Here is a 23,619-nt window from a genome sequence, read left to right on the forward strand (position 1 = left end):
AATTCAGTATGTTTCGACAACAGTTTTATCGTAATGTATAATCCTTAATATGCAGAGGGAGTGTTCGCCCGGGGTGCCAAACAGGCTAGGACCGCCACTGGCCCTGACAAGCTCAGCTGAAGCTCTTCTTCTCAGTTTCTCTGGCAGACATTCATAAATGTCTCTGAGCTTCACCAAAGGCTGATGGCTGGGTTTTGGCGCCCTCTCATGTCAGAAGCTCAGAATGCATGACTAAAGCTGTGACTGGCTGGGAATCGTTAGTCGGAGATTAAATAAATCATGAAGCTCTGGCAAGCAGCTGATGTCACACTCTGCTGGCTGCGGATTGGTCCACAGGCAGCAGGTGATTAGCAGGTGTGCTGACACCTGAAACCTTCATCCATCAGCAGCTTCACTTTGTGTCTTCAGCAGCCAATGCTTGGGTTTCAACTGGGACAGAGTGAACGGAGGTGAGTCTGTGTCTACTTAGACTCTACTGTCTCTGTCTGTCTTTGTTTCTATGGTTCTCACTGACAAACTCTCTTCCTCCTCCTCATGGATGAGACAAGAGTCCACCACAGTCCAGAGTATCTGTGCTGATCCAGGAGCAGGGTTAGCCTAGAAAACAAAGAACGCTAAAGTCTGACTCAGTTACCATGGTCACTGACCTGCTTCCTGTCTACTCCTCCTGCTGAGCCCAAAGTCTGATCCTCGGTTTATTCTGGTGCTGAAATCATGAGAGCATTTAAAGATCTGCGCTCGTTCCTTGATGAGTTCCTGACCGAGTGTCACTGTTTTTGTTTCATAATCTATAACTAATGTGAGATTCACTCTGACCTCACATCTCCATAAACACCACGACACAGCAGAGCAGCATGAACTCTGTGCTTTCTATTCACAGCATGTGCAGTACAGTTTTGTAGTAATCCAGTGAGGATGATCAGAGAGGAAACATGGAAGACAGCAGTGTTAGAACTCATCTGTTTAAGTATTGTGATGATATTTGAACGATCAAAACTTTAGTAGTTTGAGTTCTGCAGAGTTTCCTTGCCTGCTCGGTGGCACTGATGATTCTCACATCTCCACCCATCTGAAACACAAGTTTGTTTGCTCTGTTTTTATTTATTTATTTCTATCCCCCCAGTGCACAAATATAACTGAACCTCTGTAACACAGTAACCACATACCTGTAATCTGATTACTGATGGATGTAATGTGATTACTTTGGAACAGCCTTTTAGTTAGAGGTTAGTAAGTCTGAGTCTCTGTGAACTTCATAAAACATAAATTCATACATGAATGACTTAAAGTATTATTCATGTAACTAAACAAACAGTCAGCACTTTAAAACACACTGAAGTTACTAAAGTTTCTTTTCTCTGTTGAATTAAACTGTAACTTTAATCGTGATCAATCATTAATCACTGGCAATAATCATGTTCTGAATGAAACACAAAGAGCTGCTCACTGATCAACAATGATCTTATTCTGTGTTTCAGACTCATCATGGATCCAGACTCCATCGGTAAGATCGCCTCACTGTTCAGTGAAACCTGAAACCCGCTGAGCTCAGGTTCAACTACATGTTTAAAAAACAAAAGCCTGTGTGTGAGGAGATGACAGCAAACAGAAAGCAAATAGAGACAGAATAGAAATATGTCTGTTCTTTGTTCTGTTCGTTAAGATCAACATCCTGAAAGTAAAGTGTCACACTGTCTTCAATTATGTATTCAGAGCAGGGTGTTTGTGTAAGATGATCCCTGAGTGCTGCCTGACAGGTGAGCCTGAGTTCAGGGAGGATGGAGGAGCTCTGATAGCAGTCTGAATGAGATCCTTTGACAGTGCTGATGGTCATCATAAGACTCAAACATCTTCACTACAAACGGCTTACTTTCATGTATTTGTACACACAAATACATGTTGTTGTTATTTTTGTTTTTTTCCTTGTTTGTTTGTTTGTTTTGTTTTTGCTTTGTTTTATTATTTGCTTTGAGCCCTGTGTACAGGAGCTGCATGCAAAAAGATCTTTTGTTAAAAGGGTTGGCGTAATAAGCAAATGCTTCAGCCAGTACCTTTTGATTAGCCTTGTCTCGTGCTTTCTTGCTTTGTGGTAGATCTTTGTTCTGGCTTCACTGAGATATTTGAATGCTAATCAATCAAATCAAATCAATCAATCAAACAAACAATACATATATGTACAAAGAGTAAGAAGAAAATGAAGCCTGATGTACATGAACCTGAGCATTGACACAGAGACGATGAAGTTCACACAAATGTTTATGTTCACCAGCGTTTCCAGATGTTTATGTTCCCCAGTGTTTCCAGATGTTTGCTTCCTGTTTATCAGAGAGTTTCAATCAAATCTGTCCATCGGGCTACAGAACTGCCATGAAGCTCCAGGCTCTGCAGAGACTCTGTTGCTGTGGGTAACAGTGCACTGAGTGTATTCTCTGTACCACATGTACTGCAGTATATGTACTGTACTCTGTGTAGTAAATGTACTGCAGTATATGTATAGTACTCTGTGTAGCACATGTACTGCAGTACATGTGCTACACAGAGTACTATACATATACTGCAGTACACTTAATGTACTCTGTGTAGCACTGCGTGTACTCTTGTACAGTCAGATGTTCAGCTCTAACACTGACCCTGAGACATACTTGCCAACCTTGAGACCTGAGAATTAGGGAGACATTCCATAAAGGGGGGAGGTTAGGTATACATATACAGAAAACTTGAATTTCACAGTGTTTACTTATTTAAAATTGTATTTAAAGTAAGTTATTACTGTCCCCCAGCCGGGGCTGTCCAAATTCAGAGGCTGCATCCACCTGAGAACCCGGCCTTCATGGTCTAAGTGGGCCGGGTACCCTGAAAGCCAGGTAGGCCAGAAGTGAGCGACTGTGCCGGTCTAGCCCTCAAAAATATGTCACGAGCTTTCTCAGTGGAGTGAAACTCTGCCTTCTGCTCCTTGCTACCTAAATATAACCGGACGCTGACATAACTTCTCGACCATCTCACGCTTCTTTTTCATCAGTTTTCTGTTTGACGTTTATTCAGCTGTGTGAAAACCCTGAGAGGAACCCTCCCGAGGGATTAATACAGTTTTATTTAATCTAATCTAATAACTTTAATCTCAGCCAAACCGATTTACTCAGGAACAAATAAAACACTGAAAAAAGTCAAACAATAACATTTTTAGGTTATCTGTGTGCCTTATATATCACGTTTAACCTGAGTAGCCAAAGACCGCTGGGGTTTGAAAACGATCTGCCGGGAGTTTACTGTTCTCGCCGGCTTAGATATTTGAAATTTACACAGCTACATTCTCGCCTGAAAATATGCTAAAAGTTTATTTTGCAACCCAGAAAGAGTAATAAGAGTAATGTTAAAACTAAGTAGCTGCCGCCATTGGTGGGATGGCTGTAGCTCAGGTGGTAGAGCAGGTCATCCACTGATCGGAAGGTTGGTGGTTCGATTCCTGGCTTCCCCTAGTCTATGTGCCAAATATCCTTGGGCAAGATATTAACCCCAAATTGCTCTCCGATGCATCCATCGGAGTATGAATGTGTGTGAATGTTAGCTATGAAGCACTTAGAAAGATGTGCTTGTGTGAATGGGTGAATGCACTAGTTGTGTAAAGCGCTTTGAGTGCTCAGATGAGTAGAAAAGCGCTATGTAAGCCGGTCCATTTACCATTTTTGGAAACTGGAATTGGCTGGGCCGCGCTATGAATTCAGGGATATGGTTTTTCATTTTTGTTTTCATTTTGTTTTGGTGGAAAATCAGGAGAAATTCGGGAGAATGGTGGCTCCGGGAGATTTTCGGGAGGGGCACTGAAATTCGGGATTCTCCCAGTAAAATCGGGAGGGTTGGCACGTATGCCCTGAGAGTCAGCTGACTTCATGAGCTCACCTCTGACCTGTACATGTTCAGATGTTACGGTGACATCGCTGTCTGTTTCTAGTGGACACCGTGTTGGTGCGACACGTCACAGCGGCTCTCCACTCGGGGGGTGGAGCTCAGAGTGACGTCGCAATGAGCAGACAGGAAGTGACCTGCGCTCTGAACAGGATGTTCCACAGCGCATCACAGGACGTGCCATTTCATGTGACTGCAGCAGCTACCGAGGAGACATGCAGTCTGATGTTCAGGTTGTTTGACCGGTCAGTGTACTCACAGTATCACATTACTTGTAGTGCTCATAGTACTAACAGGACTGCACCCAGTCAGAGTAACAATCTGTGTGCGTGTGTGCGCGTGTGTGCGTGTGCGTGTGTGTGTGCTGCAGCAGTCAGTCCGATGAAGTTTCAGCTCGCTCTCTTCAAACTGCTCTTATCGCTCTGTCCTCAGATAACCTGCTGCTAAAGTACAGAGGTGAGGGCAATACACTGCTCTATAACAGGCCTTCACAATAAAATGCACAGCACTTCACAATAAAATGTACAGCCCTTCACAATAAAATGCACAGCCCTGTAGAATAAAGCTCGGGTGTTTTCAGGTCTGCTGCAGGTCTCGACAACCCCTTCAGGATCCATCAGCAAGCCTGGACTCAGGTGTTTGCTGATGGACCTCATCCAGGTAAAAAGCTCACACTACATTTCCCAACATGCCTCTGCTGCTGCTCTCTGTAACGTGTGTTTTCAGGTTCCTGCGGCAGTTCAGGAGGAAGTCGTGTTTGACGATTTGGAGGCGGCGGTTCAGTCGTGTTTTAAAGGGGTGAGAACACAAACGCACACCTGGCTGTGATTGGCCATCGTCATGGTTAACATGTTATGTGTGTTTATAGGTGTTGACCCCAACGGTGAGCAAGCATCATCTGTTGTCATGGCTGCAGAGTGAGCCATGCCTGTTGCTATGGTTATCCACTCTGTACCGGCTGTCAGCCAGTCAGAGCGTCCAGCACAATGTTCGCTGTCACATCTGTAAGACCCGCCCCTTCACTGGGCTCAGGTGATGTACATTTTAAACTGGAAACTGGGTAAACCCGGTCCAGATGTGTGACGAAGATTTACCTGTGTATTCAGGTATCGATGTATGAAGTGTGTGAACGTCCATGTGTGTCAGAGCTGCTTCCTGACTGACCGCCAGACCAGGAAACACAAAACCCACCATCCAGTGCTCGAGTTCTGCAAGCAGGTAAGAACACACGTAACCGGAAGCACAGGGAACAGAACAGGTATCAGGGGGCACAGGTAAGAACTCATTTAACAGTACAGGTAAGAGGAACAGGTGACAGGAGACAAAGGTAACAGGAGTAATAGGTGAAAGCCTGACAGGTAAGAGGACGCAGAGAGGAAGCGAGGGGTAAATCCCCACAGGTGCACATGGAGGGGTAACGCTTGTAGAAGACGTAATAACCTGTTCAGTTCAGTTGTCATTCTATACCAGCCCACCTGGAGAGAGTCTCTAACCTCGTTGGTGCGCAGTGCTCATCACGCCTTGCTGCCACGGCGACACACTCAGAGAGAAGCTAATTGGAAGAGGGTCCTAATGTGGGAGGAGCCAAGCGAGACGGAGAACAGGTGTGAAAATAACACTTTCATAATACGACCCCCCTCGTTAGGTATCTTATTATAATTACATTTCTTTTCCCCTCAGAGCACCACCTGCTTCTGATGCCTCAACACGATTGGCTGGCTCGTCTCACAGCCCCTCCTCTGAGAGGGGTGTTTCACATGCCGCCTCAGAGGCTCCTCCTCCTCACTGCTCTTCTTCGTGTAAATCTCTGCAGACGAATGAGGACACGTCCAGTCAGCAGGTGACGTGATGAACTCACTGTGTACTGTGATGTCATAAAAATTATGTAATAGCAACAGTCATGTGACTGTGTGTGTTTGGCGTTGAAGACAGTGGCGTTGCTGACAGACGTGAAGAACCTACAGAGGGACCGATGGTGAGAACAAAGAAAAACAGAGCCAGATGGTTTTATCAGCCTCGTGTTTATGTTTGTTTGTTTCTTTTTATCTTGTTTTGTTTTAGTTTGCTACCTTATGTTGTTTGTTTGTTTGTTTTTCCCCATCAGGCTGTTGGAGCAGGAGCTCCAAACGTTTCGGCTCACTGTCCAATCCGAGCAGGGCATCCTGGAGGAAAGGTGCTCTGAGATGGAAGTTACTGTGGAAACATTGACGCGGTACAATGCTCAACTGCAGGGCATGCTCACACAGGTGAGTGGATGTGGGCGGAGTGATTGGCTGATGACTGCTGAGGTGCCTTCTATTAGTTGTAGCTGAAAATGTTGTTCTTCAGGCTCTGAACAAGATGGAGGCTCAACAACACGCCAGCAACATGCCAAACAGTGCCAACACGGAGAACACAGAAAGAGGAACCATCACGCCAACTTCTGACACTCTGAAAAGCACAGAAGAAGAAACAGAGGAGGAAGAGGAGATAGAGGATGAGTGGAGCCAGGAAGAACTTCAAACTCAAACATCTCCCACAATCCACCAGGGCTCACCTCCCTCACCTGATGGAGACTGTGAGGAGTCTGCAGGTCGCATGTCTCCACATCATCCAGTAGAGCTACAGCATGGCCCTGAGGAGGCGGAGCTACAAGGAGAACGAAACAGTCTGTCTGAAGAAGAGGAGGAACATGGGCCACGTAGTTCAGAGACGCTGCTGCAGGGGACTGTAGAACGACTGAAGGCTGCGCTGGAGACACACAGGTGGACTCAGACAGGTGAGGCACAGACAGGTGACTGAGACTGCAGAAGGAAACGGAAATGACTGCCTAAGGTCAGACTCACCTATCAGGTGAGCACACACCTGACAGTCAGTACCTGTAACAGTCAGTGCATCATTTACACCTGCTGCATATCCTTTCCAGCTCAGTCTCTTTGCCAAGCCAGTTAGCACAAGTCCTTTCTTCTTCATCTCTTTGATAACTTTGTCCTTCAAACACTAAAATTAATGTTACATCATGTTTCTAACTCTGTGTCCAGGTGAGAGGACGAGGGCGGAGCTTCTGCAGGCTGCTGAGCAGGTGGGAGACTCGATGCTCCACCTGGTCGACGCTATGGAAACAAACTCACCAGCTGATTCGTCCAGCTTAGAAAACTTTATTTAAACATTAAATAAATGCACAGATACAAAAAGTATCAAAGTTCACCTGTAGAAAAGTTACCAAAACATAACGTGTTTCTATGGAGACGTGAAGCTGCCAGGATCATCATCAAGTCGTCATGTTTCATGTGATGTTTTACAAACATGAATTTAAATAAAACATGAAATTTCTTTTGTCATATTTTTTTAACATTTCATCCGAATTTTGTTTACACACAATAAATAAAATCCATTCATAATTTTTATTCCAATGCTTCCCAAATAAAACTTTAAAATAATTAAATTAAAACAATAAAAGCTCTTCAAAATGGACAGATTAAACTTTATATTTAGATTTTTAACTTTAAAAATTAACATTTTAAAACAATCAGATTTGAAAACATCATTATGGCCAAAACAAACCTGGCATTTAAAACACACCTGGACAGGCAAGTCGTACTACAAACACAGTAAAAATGATAAATGGATTCAGTTTTCATTTTAAAATTGGCACCAGCACGCTTCCATACACTTCTAACAGCCTAATTAAAGGCTACATTATCCAAGAATAACTGATCAATAACCCATCAATAACCAGCACCATCAGGTTTCATGAAAAATAAGACTTCATTTTGAAAATCAGCTATCGCCGCGACCTGCGGCCCCTCCTCCGGCGTGATGACAGTAAGGGGGCGGGGCCTGCAGAGATTGGGGGTTTCCTGCCAGGTCCAGCCCGGCGCAGCCCCTCCCTCCTTGGGTGAAGGGGTGTGGCCTGACCCCTGGTTTGTATCTGGGAGGGTGGAGGGAGTGCCCTCTCCCTTCTAGCCCCTCTTCTGCTCTCTGACAGCCTGTTGAGGGGCGGAGCCTGAGTTATGTCGGACTGAGCAGAGTCCCTGCTTAGCGTGCTTAGCAAAAGGCTGCTGCTGTGACCTTTGACCTCTGTGGGCGTTCTATCGGTGTTCAGGTCCGGGCTCAGACTCCTGAACAGCTGACGAACACAGGGCGGCGGTGGCCCAGAGGGGGTGGAGCCTCTGCGCCATAGGAGGCCTCTGGGTGGGTTCTTGAGGATACGGTTGGAGGCGGGGTCGTAGAACCGGACAGGAAGTCGTTTGTATTTGACCTTTAACCCCTGCTGCTCAAGCGGGCGCCGTTTCTTTCTGCAGCGTTTGTGGGTGGAGCCTAACGCTGACATGCGGTTGGGGGCGGAGCCTGATGGGGAGGAGAGTAGGTAGACCAGCGAAGTGCGTGGCTGTACAGGTGTGATGATGCTGGAGTACGACGAAGGGAGAGAACGCCACGTTGGCACAGGTGTCCTCTCAGCTGCCTCTGGATTGGCTTGTGGGTAGTCGATGGGTGGGGCCTCAGGGGATAGCTGATGCACGGCGGGAACGACCAATCGGACTGTCTGAGTGCTGTGACTGACCTTCACCACCTGCAGGAACAGTGCAGATGAGACCTTGTTCTTTTGCAGGAACTGACAGCGCTCTAAGTCACACGACTCACCTGACACCTTGATGCCAGTCTGAAGCTCCGCCTCCTTCCCCTCCTTCTTCTCATATACACATAGTCCCCCTCGTCTGGGTCCAGCAGGGGTAGCATACCTGCATCTGGCTCCACCTCCTCGGGTTCAGCATCCCCCTTCATTTTCTGGCTCCGCCTACCATACCTGAGTTTGATGACATCAGCAGAGAGAGTCATGGGTGTGATTTACGACCTGAACATGGATTACCCGCAGAATAAAAACCTCGTTTTAGTGGAAAAGTTGCGTGACAGCGACCACTTCAGCTCTTATACCTGAAGTATCTTAATCCAGGACATCTTTAACCAGGATGTTATTGGCTACTTTTACTACCTAACTCAAACTGCAAACTTAAGGAGACTCAGGCAGGTCTCTAGACTAACGTTTTGCCATGGCTGCACTGGTGCACCTAACAACAAAAGTAACAAAAGTTACGTGCACACAAATTTTTCAACCACATCGCTTAACGCCGCAGCTTTACATGTTCACTTTGTTTTTAACTGCTGTCCATACAGACAATATTGATTTGTAAGTGATTAACTAACAATCTTGTCAACACAAAGTTCTTTATTTGGAGCACATTTCTACAAGAAAGATAAGTTACTGTATTTTTCAGACCATAAGGTGCACGGGTTTATAAGGCGCATTAAGCGAAACCAAACAGTCAGATAAGTCTTTAATAAACTTTACTCAACTCATTCTTCTTGCTTCCTCTACTTCTGTATCATTGATTCATTAATGTTGAATTCTCTCAGCTGCTCTATTCCTGCGTGACTGATAAGAGTTTGAAATCCATGTCGTAAGCATGTCTCTTAACAGGAGCCATTTTGGGGTCCTTATACACACACAATACGGTAATATTATGCTGAAGCACAGTGCGTATCACTACACGAGGCTCCTGACTGTGGTAGCAGCTGTGCTCCAACAATCTATCAAGCGGTGCGGCTTCATAGCTTACCAAAGAGATGCTGAACCATTTTCACAGATCTTTGAGCGCCGTGTACATAAAATCGTTTTGTGGTCAGTAAGCACAACCAGAATTCATACATAAGGCACACTTTTGAGGAAATTAAAGGATTTTAAGTGTGCTTTATAGTCCTAAAAATACGGTGCAGAAAAAGTTCTTGTGCTTAAAGTGCTTCACTGAGCTGAAATTTAAACTTAAAATATCTTAAGATATATAAAATTAAAAGAAAGTCAAAATTAAGTGCCTCAAAGGTTTTGAACTGAACATCTCAATATCTGAACACCTTACCTTGTGCATGGGCACCTGAGAGGTCCCGACCTTGACTATCTCTGATTGGTTTGGACCACGATATGGGCATAATGTTGTCTGTTGTTGGCCACACAGAGACTTTCAGAGTTGCGGAGACTTTTTTTTTTTTTACTTGAACCTAGGATTTTTTTTTGTCGCACCTTTGAGAAATTAGGTCGCATTTGCAACCAAACTGGTCGCACTCTAGAGCCCTGTCAGGTAAGCTCAACTAGCTTTATGTAAGCTCAGCTGACTTCTTGTTTCCTGTGGATTGTAATATTGGCAGGTTCTGGCTCACCTGGCGAGGGACTCTGTGTCGAAGTAGCAGATGAAGCGCCCACGCCTGAACTGTCTCACCAGCCTCTCCACCTTCTCCTCGTCCTCCTGCTGGATCTGGGTCCAGGTCTTCCCCCTGAAGGATTCTGGGATACGCTCCGGGGCGGGCCTCACCTCCTCGATGGGTAGGGTCCAGAACCCCTCCTCCGTCCTGTCACCCGGCCCGTGGAGGGCAAAGTGCAGCTGCTGTGAGTACACTCTATCTTCCACGTCCACCTGCGTGTCCATCAGATGGCAGAGGTCCCGCCCCTCCGCCTGACTCACCTGCGCAGGTGTGTCACTGAGAGTTCGCGCTCGTTGCAAAACCACCTGCAAGGTGACATCAGTGATCAGTGTCTGCGCTTGTCAGGACACGCCCAATTCTTCCCTGGACCCACAGGTACCTGCACAGGCGAGTCCCAGTCTTCACTCGGTGTTTCCATGGAAACAGGGAGGCTTAGCTGGAAGCTGTCTGTATCATCTTGGCAGGAAATGGCGGCATAACAGCACCTTTGAATCACCTGCGGGTGGAACAGAGAGACTGGTTGACAGGAAGTCCACCTGGGAACCATCAGTGTACTGGAACAGGAACTAACCTCCTCGATGGTCTGGTCCAGAGGGTCCGTGTGGCCTGAGGAGAATGCATCCTCTCTGTGGGCCTCCCTCCTCTCCCTCTGCCAGGTGAGCCAGGGCCTCTCACCTGGACCAGGCCTGTGGTCTGTGGGGGTCAGGTGGGGTTGGGGGCCATGGCCTGGACCTCCAGGGCGCTGCGAGGAGGACGAGGACTCACTGGTTTTCCTCCTGTTCGTCTTCCTATGGGCTTTCCTATGGACAGGGGGCGGAGTCTCCAACTGAGAGGCCGGCGCTCTGCGGTAAGGAGAGTGGGTGTGATCAATGATGCCTTCGTCCTGCTCTCTTATAGGTACAGACAGCCTCTCCTGGCCCACTCTGTCGCCTGACTGGCTGCAGGCATCATCTTCTTCCATCGGACGGGCTGGGTGACAGGAAGCGTCATCAGAGCTGGGCAGGCATTCCCGGGTACCTTGAGACTGGCTGTTGTCGGACAAACGGACTTCATCGAGCTCCGCTTTTGGCAATGGGGGGGTGGAAACTGATGGGAGGTCAGTGTGAGACGGCCTGAGGCGGACAAACAATTGGACAGGTAAATAAACAGGTTTGTTTGAGTTGTCAGAGGTCTGCGCTATGAAACCCTGAAGCTACCTGTCCTATCCAGGTAACTTCAGGGGTGACTGTGGATTTACAATGAAGGTAGTTCACTTATTACTGGGGTGTCTACCTCCTAAGTCTTGTGTGATTAGCTGTCTCAGGGTGCAGACTGTTGTAAACTCTAACTTCCAGGGATCCATAAGAAACAGGATTTATTAAGTTTCATGTAGCTAGAGGTTAGCAGGGAGTTAAAAGAAGTCCCATAAATGAAGACAGAAAACTAAACAGCAGTGACGTTTGTAGGGTGACTGAAGGTGGACCACCTTCAGTCACCCTAGGTCAGGGGCCCCCAACTCCCCCCAGTTTTTAGATGTGTCCGTGATCCAACACAGCTGATTCAAATGGCTGAATTACCTCCTCAACATGTCTTGCAGTTCTCCAGAGGCCTGGTAATGAACTAATCATTTGATTCAGCTGTGTAGACCCAGGGTGGGATCTAAAACCTGCAGGACACCGGCCCTCAAGGTATATTGGTGTTCTACCTACAGAGCTATGGTAATATAAACACATTAGCACAGTGAAGCTGGACGACACAGCTAACTTTCCCCCCTCAATAAAAGTTTATGTGAGAGTTCCTGATGGGCAAATGCAAATGAAAAGATACTGAGAACAGCCCAAACTTCATCTGAGATCATCCATCAGCAACATGAGGTTAGTCACTGTGTGGTCTGTCCTGATGCTCAGCTTCATGTACACGTTCAAATCTTTGTTAGCCTCAGAGTGACTCTTTTCTCATCCACTAGAACAGGGGTCGGCAACCCTAGGCACGCGTGCGAAGGGTTAACTGATGGCACGGCCATAGCTGGACTGGCCATCGGTGACCCGATGATTATTTTTTAATTTTTTTTTGTAACGGTATAAACAATGAAAGGTGGTGGATTGGCCAGATGCTGGCCGGTGTGTAAAAATAACTCAGTTGTTTGGTGGTGGCATCGCGGAGCTTCCACAGATTCAGTAAAATTAACAAGTGGTGGAGGCCAGCACGTGGATGAGGGCAATCGGAGGCAGGACGAGGAGAGACCCGAGGCGGCCGCCGGTGTTCCAGATCAACTGGCGTTTAGATCAACTGGCGTTTAGATCAACTGGCGTTGGTCGAACAGATGTGTGGCAGACTTGCGTTTCAGGAGCTGCTACCTACAGACCAGCAAAAAAACGCCAAATGTGTCATCTGTGACACTTGTGAGGTTGTCTCAAACACACTCCGTCAGTCTTGATGCTGTTGAACAACAAAATGTTTAAAAATGTGGCGAGTTTACCTGGTGATATCCTCATGCGCGACGCGATCGCGAAAACAGCAAACAAGTAATACCACGCCGATGTCGTTCACAGGACAGCAAGAGTAAACGATCAGGAGACTCTAGTCGTCGTTATCGTTCCCCTCGCACGTTGTATTTCTCCGGTTTCAGCGTTTTTGCTTCACAACTAAAGCGTGCAGTTTACTTTGTGTGCACCAACATGGACTCGAATCAACCAGTGCCACCTCTGGCCAAGTGCCACAGCCTACAGCCAGATCAACATGTGACACACATCTGCACCACGTTTGAATTCGTGTCATGCACAACACATTTGTACCGTTCAATTGTCTCTGTTTGTGCGTCATGCAAATAAACCTTTGAAATGAATGAAATGATATCATGTTTGTATTATCAGCATACATTTGTACAAAATGCCAAATTATATACACAAAGTCATAAGAATCACCACCCTTGTTCATCATGATATCAATACTTTTGCCCATCAGAAAAATGTCATGAACAAATACATGACACACTAATATTTCACCAGCGTCAGGTGAACTGACCTTCAGGTAAGAAGTTATGACCTGCAGTCTATCTGGTCAGATATAAACCAAGTTCAGGTGGAGTTTATTTTCCTTATACTGACTTTTTAAAGTCAGTTACAATAACTCGTACTGCTACCAGCTAGCATGACGGAGTTTCTATACAGCTGGGTGGGTGCTATGATGTTACTGATGTTGAACTTTATTTAATTCATAAGGTTAGTTAGTATAGTTGCCAACCGTCCCGTAAAAAGACGGAATCCTCCCGCAAAATATTACGCGTTTCATGTTGAGCTGAGAGGGGACGCAGTTTGTCCCGGACTTCAGCTAGAATGAAAAAAGACACAAAGGTGGAGTTATTCTGTCTTTGCTGCACAGCTGCCTCTTCAGCTGTATCCCAATTCAGGGTCTGCAGCCTTAAAGGCCGCACTTTAAGGCTGATTACGTCACAGCGACACGACGAAGGCTGTCCCAATTCAAAGGCTGCTCGAAATGCAGCCCTCAAATGCGTCCTTCATTTCCCTGAATTTTAAGGATGTGGCGGTGTAGACTTCGTGGCCCAACATATCCCAGAATGCATAGCGCGGCGGTGGGTGTGGATAATTTTGCCGAAAATAAACGGCGGATGAGGGGCGCCCGAAGAGTAAACTTTAAGTAAGTGCTGAATATGACGTCACTTCTTTATGTGCAAATGTTTAATAACGAAGAACATTAAACATTACTGTTGGCCACGTGTTGGCAAAATTATGTGATATGACGTTTGTACTAACTTGGTTTTAAAGCCTTTACTTTAAAATATACGCCGTTCAATAGCTGAGCTTAATCTTACAGAGAATGATCAAAGCTCATGTAGAAACAAACAAATGAACAAAAGATTTTCTCCTTCATTTCTGTCAAACAAAGCTGTATGACACGTTTCCAGCTGTTAGTATCATGGTTGCTAGGCAACCTGGGCAGTGCGACGGAGGCTAGACCGTCCCATTTCACAAGCCTCGCACTTCCGGCCTTAGCGGTCTTTGAGTACGCGGCCCTTGAGGATCGTTAAGGCTGCAGACCCTGAACTGGGATACAGCCTTCTCCTCTCATTCTCTCTCCTGTTGCTACTTTAATCATGAAACTGATCAATGATCAGCTGATCGGCTTTTCTCTCTTGTTTGTTTATCGCCCACTTTGCGCCAGAAAGAGGAAACCAGCAGATGTCGCGGTAAACAACAACAGCACTTTTAAGCTTGATCAGCTGTTGTTAGAATTTATTTAATATTAATTTCTAGTATCAGCTGATGTTTGCTGGAGCCACAGCTGTAAAGCTGCTGGTCATGATGTCGGTTTGGATATGTGGTGAGAGGGAAACATGAAGATGAAACCAGGAGACGTCCTTACTGGATCATCAGAGCTGAACAGGTGATGGAGAAACAGGTTTACCTTTTAGGTGACATGAATGAGTTGAAGTTATGAACTGTTTCTGAGAGACAAATAACACCAGGATCCTTTTCTAAGCAGCTGACAGCTGGTAACTGTGCAGGGGCGGATCTAGCAAAGTGTTGCCAGGGGGGCAGGTAGGGCATTAACAGGGAGAGGGGGGCACAAAGAAATACTTCCTTATTGTCATTTAAAATGTCTGGTTGTTATTAAATAATTATCTGAAGCTTACAACCAAAGTTTTTATCTGATGTAAAATGTATAGAAATCATACATATACCAACAAGACTGTACATCACTGTCACCACAGCGTTTGTTTTCATTCAAAGGCTTTATGGCTTTAATACCTGGTGGGCCAGTCTTTAGTCAAAATGCCCGGGCTGCTAAAAATAACTTACTGGTGAGAGGGACGTTGTTAGCTTTCCACATTCTGACATTTCAAAAGCTTCAGGAGCTTTCTGCTCAGCACAGCATCAGCACCACGGAGATACATGGATACATCCGTAGACTCGAGACACAATGCATTTTTGGGACTTTCAGGTGTTTGGACCAATGTTTTATTTTCTGATCAAACCAGAAATCTTTAATGAGCAGCTGGATTTGTCTCACATTAACTGGCTGAGGTAATGCCAGTTAATGCAACATCGAAGCAGCTGGAATCCACAGCTGTGCGTGTTCATGGAGCTGCATGTTCACCTGCTGGACATCACTACCTGACAAGTTTAACTGTCTTCAGAACATTGCAGAGGCCTTATTGACAGTATTTGGCTCTACATATCTGTGTGAGCAGATTTTCTCTCACATGAGTGTCCTCAGGTAGCCTCTGAATGCTGGACACTCAGAGACCTGTGCCTGGGAGACCAGAGATCACACTAACATGTGTGTCTCTGTATTAACAGACATGCCATATTGGCTTAGTTTTCTTATCATTCTTGTGAGGAGACCATATATAGCATTTGTATTTTCTGTTGTACAGTCCATTTGCTGTTATGGAGTTCTTGTTATGGATAAAAAGTGTCTTTTTTTGTTTCAAAATAGCTGATAACTATTCGCTGATAGCTGCCAACATCTGCGAACAAAAATAATTCTATAAAGTGGTTCTACAGGGTGGGCCATTTATATGGATACACCGTAATAACATGGGAATGGTTGGTGATATTAAAGTCCTGTTTCTGGCACATTAGTATATGTGAGGGGGCAAACTCCTCAAGATGGGTGGTGACCATGGTGGCCATTTAGAAGTCGGCCATCAATGGCGTGTTATGTTACGTTACGTTGAAACCAAGCACACCATTGTTTTTCTTGTGACATTACCAATAAGTCTGATGTGTCACATGGCCCTCTTCCTATCCGGTTGTTCAGTGATGACGCGACGAATCCTACTTCCGGGTCTAAAGTAGTCTGCGTTTAATATGGCTTTTGTGTTGTTAACATGTTTAATGTTATGTATTTTCTTCTATTTGATCTCAAAAAGCTCCTAAAACAGTCAGTGATCCCTGTTGACCTCCCTCGGCTTTTATTACCGCTAATCATTTATTTAAGCTCAGTTTTTAAAACCTTAGGATGTAACTACAGCCCAGCCCATGCAGCAGTATATGAATGACTAACCTCGTATTGTGGATGGATTATCTCAGTTGTTCTCCTGGCTGAAGTTTGGTCCTTTTACAGCATCCTGCCATGCGATTACATTTGTTTCTGACCACCGAGAAAACTCACGTTAACTTTTATCGAGTGGAAAAAAAAAGTTAGCTTGTTTATATTATGCTAACATAGCTATGTCGCTAGTGGTCACGTAGCACATCATTATATACCAGCTAGCCCAACTTCAGTAACCCTACAAACGTCACTGCTGTTTAGTTTTCTGTCTTCATTTATGCTGGAAGTGATAACAGAGCTGTACGTTTTAATTTGTTTCCAAAACCCCGCAGTCAGGACATGCTATATTGTATTTAGATAGAAGCTAGCGAGCTAACTCCCTGCTAACTTCTAACTCCGTTAAATGTCATAAATTCCATTTTCATGGATGCCTGGATGTTAAACTCAATTGTTACACCTGGTAGAGCATAACGCTGATCATTTTATTAAAGATGAAAGACTTTAGACAGTTTTTCAACTCTCAGTAATGCCACAGTGATCGTTTGATATATGGACCTGCAGCGGAGTTTAGACCCAGACACGGCTAGTGACGTCAGACTGAACAACCGGATTGAAAAAACAAAAGTTGTATCCACGATGGCCGACTTCTAAATGGCCACCATGGTCACCACCCATCTTGAGGAGTTTGCCCCCCTCACATATACTAATGTGCCACAAACAGGACTTTAATATCACCAACCATTCCCATGTTGTTACGGTGTATCCGTATAAATGGCCCACCCTGTATATAGTGTGTAACTGTTAATATAGAGCGTTATTAAGTTGATTGCTAATGCAATCATATGGCACACTGACCTCTGAGGAAATTTTAAATGGCACTCGCCATCAGAAAGGTTGCCTACCCCTGCGCTAGAATATTTGGTGTCTGGCAAACCAGTCACAAAGCTCTGGCCACTGTTACCAGGGTCCCATGTTACCAGGGTAACAGCGGACAGATGATAAAAGGAGAGGAGAGGGAAGGTGAGACTGAAAATACAGAAAAACAAACATATTTCAGTCATCCAAGAGAAATCCCATATACCACATAATAACCACAGTGAGTTTCTACTACTGGAGCCACTGTGGAGTTTTTCCCTCCGTTTACCTCAGCTGTCTATGTGAGAAGCCCCCACCTTTATTTACTCTGGAACAGGCTGAAAACGATGTGAGTCAGAGAAGCTCACTGCTGACAGCGATACTGAGGCTATCCTGAAATTTTCCGTGGGTAAGTGTTTTGCTCACTTAATCCCGTTAGCTGTTTTTAGTTTGCATTAATGAATTTGTCTTTGAAGTAGATCTAAGTTTTTTGGACAAAGTTGTAGGATGTGAGGAAGTAATCAAACTGAGGGAAAGCGTAATTTTTAGGACACTCGAGCCTAACAGGAGGTGGCCTAATGTTAGCTTATAACAGCTCTTTTTGTTTAGCCGGCTCGCTGTCACGGAGACAGGACGGTCACATGTCTAATCAGCTGACAGTGACAGTACTGGTGTGCAATCATAGACATTAATTCTCAGAATATTTCACTGGTAGGGTTTTAATCCTCTGATAGTGTCATGTTTGTAGCAGGTGACACTCACGGGGATCGTGTTCTGTCACATGGTGCCAGCTCCGCCCCTTTCATGTGAACACACAGGTTAAGACTGTCACAGGTGCATCTATGTGGGTTACCTGGGGTCGTCGTAGCGATGTGGGTGGTGCTGCAGAACGTCCTCGAGGAAGCGCTCCAGCAGAGTCAGTCTGTTTCTGCCGCTTGCTGAGGTGGACCCTGAGCCTCTGGAGGACGCCCGGACTGAATCCAGGTGTCTGAGACTGGACAGGTGCTGGAAAAGACACACAACGTGATCAGAGTCACATGACCTAAGGGCACGTTCAGGTTCTCCTGTGACGTGTGTGCATACCTGGTCCAGGTTCCTGTACAGGACTCTGCAGTAACCACAGTAACCCTGTCTGCTGGGCTGACACCTGGATGGGCCAGGCTGAGGCTCCGCCCACATCCTGTCACACAAACAACACATGTGACCACACCTATCTCACCTATCTCTGATACAGAAGCTGAACGCTCCTGCACAGGTACACTCACCTGCTGGTAGGCTCAGCCTTCCTCTGGTCATCTGAAAGAAACACACAGTGTGAGACAGATATCACCTGTGTGTGTGTGTGTGTGTGTGTGTGTGTGTTCTACCTTCATCAGAGGAGTCGGACATCCTGACTGGAGATCTGAAAACAAACAGGTGAGTCACACCTGTAGCTGTCAGCACACACGCAGGTAGATAGATAGATGGCGGCGTGTACGGGCGCAGCGGCGTCAGAGTGGAAGTTGTGTGTGTTTGTGAGGGACTATGTGAAACATCTGGTGTGTGTGTCTGGTTTCAGTACTCACCTGGAGGACGTGCAGTCAGTGACCTCTCTCTCCAGTCACAGTGCTCCATGCTGTAACCAGTGGTAAGGTGAGTGTGTCCATGAGCCTGGAGCTACAAACGGGAAGTGATTGATTATGGGTCAGAAGTCAGCGGAACACACTGGCCTGTCTGATCATGAGACAGGAAGCCTCTGATTGGTCCAGGTAAACCTGCAGCACAGACAGTCCATTATGCAGCCAGGTTGGAAACACCTGAGGGTGCTTATTTATCGCATCATACACACTCACAGCTCAGTAATGTGACTGGCTGTGTGAGGACGGGGCTTGTACAGCCCTAGTGAGGGTTTGTGATGTCACAGCTCACAGGTAATATGGCTGTTGAGTTGGAATTATTAAGGTTAAAGGCAGAGGTGGGACCAAGTCATTGTTTTGCAAGTCTCAAGTAAGTCTCAAGTCTTTATCCTCAAGTCTCAAGTCAAGTCTCAAGTAATGTCAGGCAAGTCAGAGTCGAGTCTCAAGTCACTGGTGTAAAAGTCCGAGTCAAGTCACAAGTCTGAAACTTTGAATTTCAAGTCCTTTCGAGTCTTTAAAAAAAAACAACGAAAAAATAATGTTGCAGTTATGCTAAATGTAAATATTAGACCATGTAATTTTAAAATCTGTGTTTTTCTCAACACATGACAAAATAGTGAACTTAGAAAATATACACAAATTGTGAAATTGCACCTCTTTAAAATGCAGCTCAATTAAACTTAGCTCCAAGAATAATTTTCACCGACAGTTCTGAGATACGCTGCATGTTATTCTTGGATGCGGTTGTAGGACCAGCTTTAAAATCGCATAACAAAAATATCATACACATTAAAAAAACTGTATCACCAACGTAGCCTGGAAAACATTTGCTAGTTAGATGAAGTCAGCTATCTCATCTTAGCATATTTATATGCATATTTATAATCATACGGTTCTTGGAGTGAGTGCACACACTCATGAAGTTTAGTAACTTCCGGTCACTGCAACAAGCCCAGGTACAGTTTACCGACGGATGGGTGCAGGACCTTGAAATGCACCGTGTAGAAAGTAAAGACCATCGTACGTATCATAAGTTTACCAGTCTCACAAATCGTCTTCATAAATACACATTCGTTAACCGTTTATTAATATAACCTTTGAGCTCAACGGTAATTAATTAGTAGTGGAAATAATTTCTGGTAGCATCACAGAAATGTAGCAGTGACAATAATATTGTATGCTGTAATCGTACTGGGCAATTAGTGATACAAAAAACCTGTTTTATCCTGTGAATAAAAGTATATGTTTTTGTCAATGTACCATAATAACAGAAGCGAAACGCAATATTGTGTCAGGATAATTTACTATTTATGCACAATAAACAAAGGAGCATAGCGCGACAATTTCTGTTCAGCGCCAGACTTGCTTGTAACCTATATCACCAATTATGTTAAGAAAAATGACGCATTAACTACAACAGCAGACTGACCTTCGTGTAAATGCTTGGAGCAGACTAACCTGTGAGCTGGAGTGTTCTAGGACGTTATATTTGATCTTTGAATGGCTGCAATCCAGTCGCCTCTTTGTTACTTCGGAAACATGACTCGAACAATTTCTCTTCCACGACGTAATCCGATAACAACCGATCTCTTTACCCGTCGGCTTCCCGTGGCTGTCATGCGACCGGCTATTGCAGTTAATAATACAACAGCTTCTTGACATTTTTGTGTTTCTTTTTATCGCTGTGTGACTGATTTTAATTGAAAGCCTGCGTGCGCTAGTACCGCTTGCCACGAGTTCCCAGAATCCTTTGCGGTTCTACCCGTGAATGACGTCACATTTTCAATCTCTATATAATATGCATGTTAAATTTTATATTTGGGGTAAAATATCAAGTCTTTTCAAGTAAACTGGTTCAAGTCCAATTCAAGTCCCAAGTCATTGGTGTAAAAGTCCAAGTCAAGTCACAAGTCTTAGAACATTTTTTCAAGTCAAGTCTAAAGTCATAAAATTAATGACTCGAGTCTGACTCGAGTCCAAGTCATGTGACTCGAGTCCACACCTCTGGTTAAAGGTCACAGAGCCTGAAACAGCTGTTTCTTAACTGTGAACACTTCTAACAGCTGCCAACAGGACAGCCCACCTGAGCTTCACGGGCCAATAGGAACACTGGTAAACCCGCCCCCTTGCAGAATGAGGTACTCCCATTGGCTGTTATTCTCTGTCACTCACTTTGGTCAGCCTGGTGTGGGCGGGGCCAGCAGCTGTTTGATTTAAAGTTAAGGAAGCATACCGTTGGCACGGGAACCATCTGACTGCACATATACAGTCAGACACACACACCAACACAGCATCAGCACCAGGGACTTACCTGGCTGCGTCACCATGGTACATGATCGGAACACCTGGTTGGGATCAGGTGATGTTCAGATTACGATCGCCTGCTGAGTCACAGCTGATCCCTGATAACTGATCATTAACGTTAACAGACGTCTTTCAGTAGAATGTCAGAGGCTCTTCACGAAGCTCTATTCATCTGCTCGGAGACGTACCTGAGGAGGCCTTTGACTCCTGCCTCGTGGTCACATGACCTGTTACACATAGGGATGGGTACCGGTGTCCGTTCTGACATAAACGGTAGTGACCAGACCGAAAAGCAGTGCACATTTCGGTGCTTTATTTCGGTGATTTTTTTCCCTGAGCTGTGATACGCTTTAGATTCTAGCCAATCATTTTACGTTTCCGAGGATAGTGGGTGGGGCCAGGTACGTACGTTCTTTTAGAGCAGAGCTACAGATTAAAAATGCCCAAGGCGAAGCGGTCAAAAGTCTGGCTGTACTTCACAGCAAAAGATGCAAACTCAGCAGCAACAAGTGCTTTAAGCTGATACTGTGATACTGTCAAAGGAGGTAACACCTCGAATCTGATGAAACACCTGGCGACGCAAAGCGTTTTTTTTTAAAGCCGAGAAATGCGCCGTATTTGATAGCTTGCTGCGAGACCTCACACCGAGCACATCTACTGCGGGTGTGGTGCCTGTTATCGGAGTTAGCAACATCCCCCAAAAACCCGAAGAGGAGAGTCCTGGCCCCTAGCCCTGCCAGTGTAGCAGAAATGATGAGGATGATGATGCAGCAGCAGCCGTTCTTCTCTGCGTGAGTAGCTTAAAGTTGTTCGTGTGTAATTTAGGTTGAGTAGGCTAACCACGTTATTACATTAATGCATGTAAGGTGAACTAGCAAACACCCTCGTAGTTACATGCGGCTGTCTTCTTGTTTGATGGCAGATACTCCCTTCACCCTGGCCAAAAAGGCTAAAATGACCAAAGAAAAAGTGGAAAACAGCTAAACATGAGAGGTCTTTGGACAAAGTTTGTTTTTTCCATTGTTTAAGCACTGCTTCCAGCCAAGAGTGATACCATATATGCCCTATAGCTGCAGAAAAGGCTAACATTGTTATCTTTTTACAAAAAAACAGCTGAACATGAGAGGTTTTTGGACCAATTTTGTGTTCTCCATTCTTTAAGCACCGGTTTGAGCACCGTTTAAGCACCGGCACCATTTCAAAAGTACCGGTTTGGCACCGGTATCGGATAAAACCTAAACGATACCCATCCCTAGTTACACACCATGTCAGCGGGGAGGAGTCCCATACATGAGCATATGTGAGTGCAGTACAGGCGATGCTGTGCTGTGATTGGTGTTTGAGTGCAGGTGTGTCTGCTAATAAAATGATTCATATGTAAATTAAACAGCCTCTTGTGTGACCTCCACTTACGCAGAGCTGCTTTACTGACTGAAGGACCGCTGCTTCAGGTTAACCCAGTGTTTAACCTGCATGCTTACATTCAATTCAATTTTATTTATATACGGTCAAATCACAACAAAAGTCGCCTCAAGGCGCTTCATAGAGAAAGGGGCGGGGCTACATCTTCTTACCAATCTAATTGTGATGTTCAGAGTTTCAGGTCAGCTGACCTTGTCACTGATTCTTTGATTTCCAGATGTTTTCAGTGAGACTTACTGATTTCATATGAACCACTGACTGAAGCTTAAACTGAGCGTCTCACTGTCACACCGCTGTGTTACTGAAACTGTTTATTATGTTGTGTGTAGATCTTTATCACCATCTGATGAAATCTCTGGTGTCTCTCATAGGGATCATTTTCTGTGGAAGATTCACATGACCCATGAAACACCTGTGATTGGTTCAACACTGCCAGCTTCACTGCTTTTATGTGACCAGCGGTTAACGCAGTGTGTTTATAACCAGCTCCCGTTTCCATGGTAACTCTGAATAAACAAGCAATTATGTCAGTTATTTGTTTGTAAACAAAAGGCGCCTTCGACTGACCACTCAGAGCCCTGCTCTCCCTGCGCTCTGATTGGCTACTGTCGCCTGAACCGAGCTCTAATTGGTTGATTCTGACTGAAACTAACTAGCCGCGTGCTAACCTCCCCTCTTAAGCCTGGCTGGTTAAACTCACGCTAACCCCGACTTAAACCGGACTCGCGGTAACCATGACGACGCCGCTCGTCATGCTGCCGGTGACGTGGCTTTACCCTCACGGCAGCTGTTAGCATTAGCACCTGGCTATGCGGTAGCATGGTTAGCCCGCTAGGTCAGGCCGAAAGAGCAGCTGAGTGGCTGTCTGCGGGCTCGGTGCATCCACGTCAGGGCGGACAGAAACCGTTTACCTTCCGCTGTTTGTTGTTCTTCTTGCTTTTGTTCAGTTTCCACAGATTTAAAAGCGCTCCGCCGTCGCGCGTTGCTACCCCCCTCTGTTTAAGTTCCGGTCCGACTCTTCTTCCACGGATCCATTCGCTGCAACACAACGGGGGCGTGCCGCCGCCAGCAGGCCGCACGGAGAAGTGCAGCCTCTACAGCCCGGGTTCCAGGGTTTAAAAAATAAAAGTTACTTGTTTCTGTCCTCCAATCACAGCTCAAGTTGCACATTACATCATGAGCTTGGGATGAACATCATCACTCTGCACAGACTAATACAATGATTGATGAACTAGCTCAGGTGATGAAACAGACTTTAATTGAATCCACTGAAGAGGATGCATCGACT

The 23,619-nt window shown here is 45.4% G+C and overlaps 2 protein-coding genes across 3 annotated transcripts; one reads left to right on the forward strand and one right to left on the reverse strand.

Moving 5' to 3' along the window:
- Positions 1-1,867: 1,867 nt before the first annotated feature.
- Positions 1,868-7,446, forward strand: dytn (dystrotelin). 2 transcript variants are annotated; one of them, XM_085433465.1, is made up of 13 exons: positions 1,868-2,401; positions 3,950-4,148; positions 4,274-4,359; positions 4,484-4,563; positions 4,630-4,701; positions 4,772-4,935; positions 5,010-5,121; positions 5,374-5,507; positions 5,584-5,743; positions 5,832-5,878; positions 6,008-6,149; positions 6,232-6,661; positions 6,924-7,446. In XM_085433465.1, the coding sequence occupies exons 1-13, from the start codon at positions 2,305-2,307 to the stop codon at positions 7,046-7,048; spliced, it is 1,848 nt and encodes a 615-aa protein (XP_085289591.1). In that variant the 5' UTR covers positions 1,868-2,304; the 3' UTR covers positions 7,049-7,446. The 2 variants fall into 2 exon arrangements, with proteins under 2 accessions (XP_085289591.1, XP_085289590.1); XM_085433464.1 differs by having other exon boundaries at positions 4,484-4,701.
- zdbf2 (zinc finger, DBF-type containing 2) lies at positions 7,025-23,417 on the reverse strand. Its single transcript, XM_085433463.1, has 11 exons — positions 23,243-23,417; positions 18,555-18,743; positions 18,357-18,391; positions 18,255-18,285; positions 18,073-18,169; positions 17,843-17,994; positions 10,709-11,249; positions 10,517-10,633; positions 10,096-10,442; positions 8,527-8,689; positions 7,025-8,455 (listed from the first exon to the last, which is right to left on the reverse strand). Exons 3-11 carry the CDS (start codon positions 18,376-18,378, stop codon positions 7,667-7,669), a joined length of 2,259 nt encoding a protein of 752 aa, XP_085289589.1. The 5' UTR covers positions 18,379-18,391; positions 18,555-18,743; positions 23,243-23,417; the 3' UTR covers positions 7,025-7,666.
- Positions 23,418-23,619: the final 202 nt, after the last annotated feature.

The sequence above is a fragment of the Copadichromis virginalis genome, linkage group LG15 (assembly GCF_057382275.1).
Source record: "Copadichromis virginalis isolate Kocher_CV1m ecotype Utaka linkage group LG15, C_Virginalis_male_GT1.1, whole genome shotgun sequence".
Taxonomy (NCBI): domain Eukaryota; kingdom Metazoa; phylum Chordata; class Actinopteri; order Cichliformes; family Cichlidae; genus Copadichromis; species Copadichromis virginalis.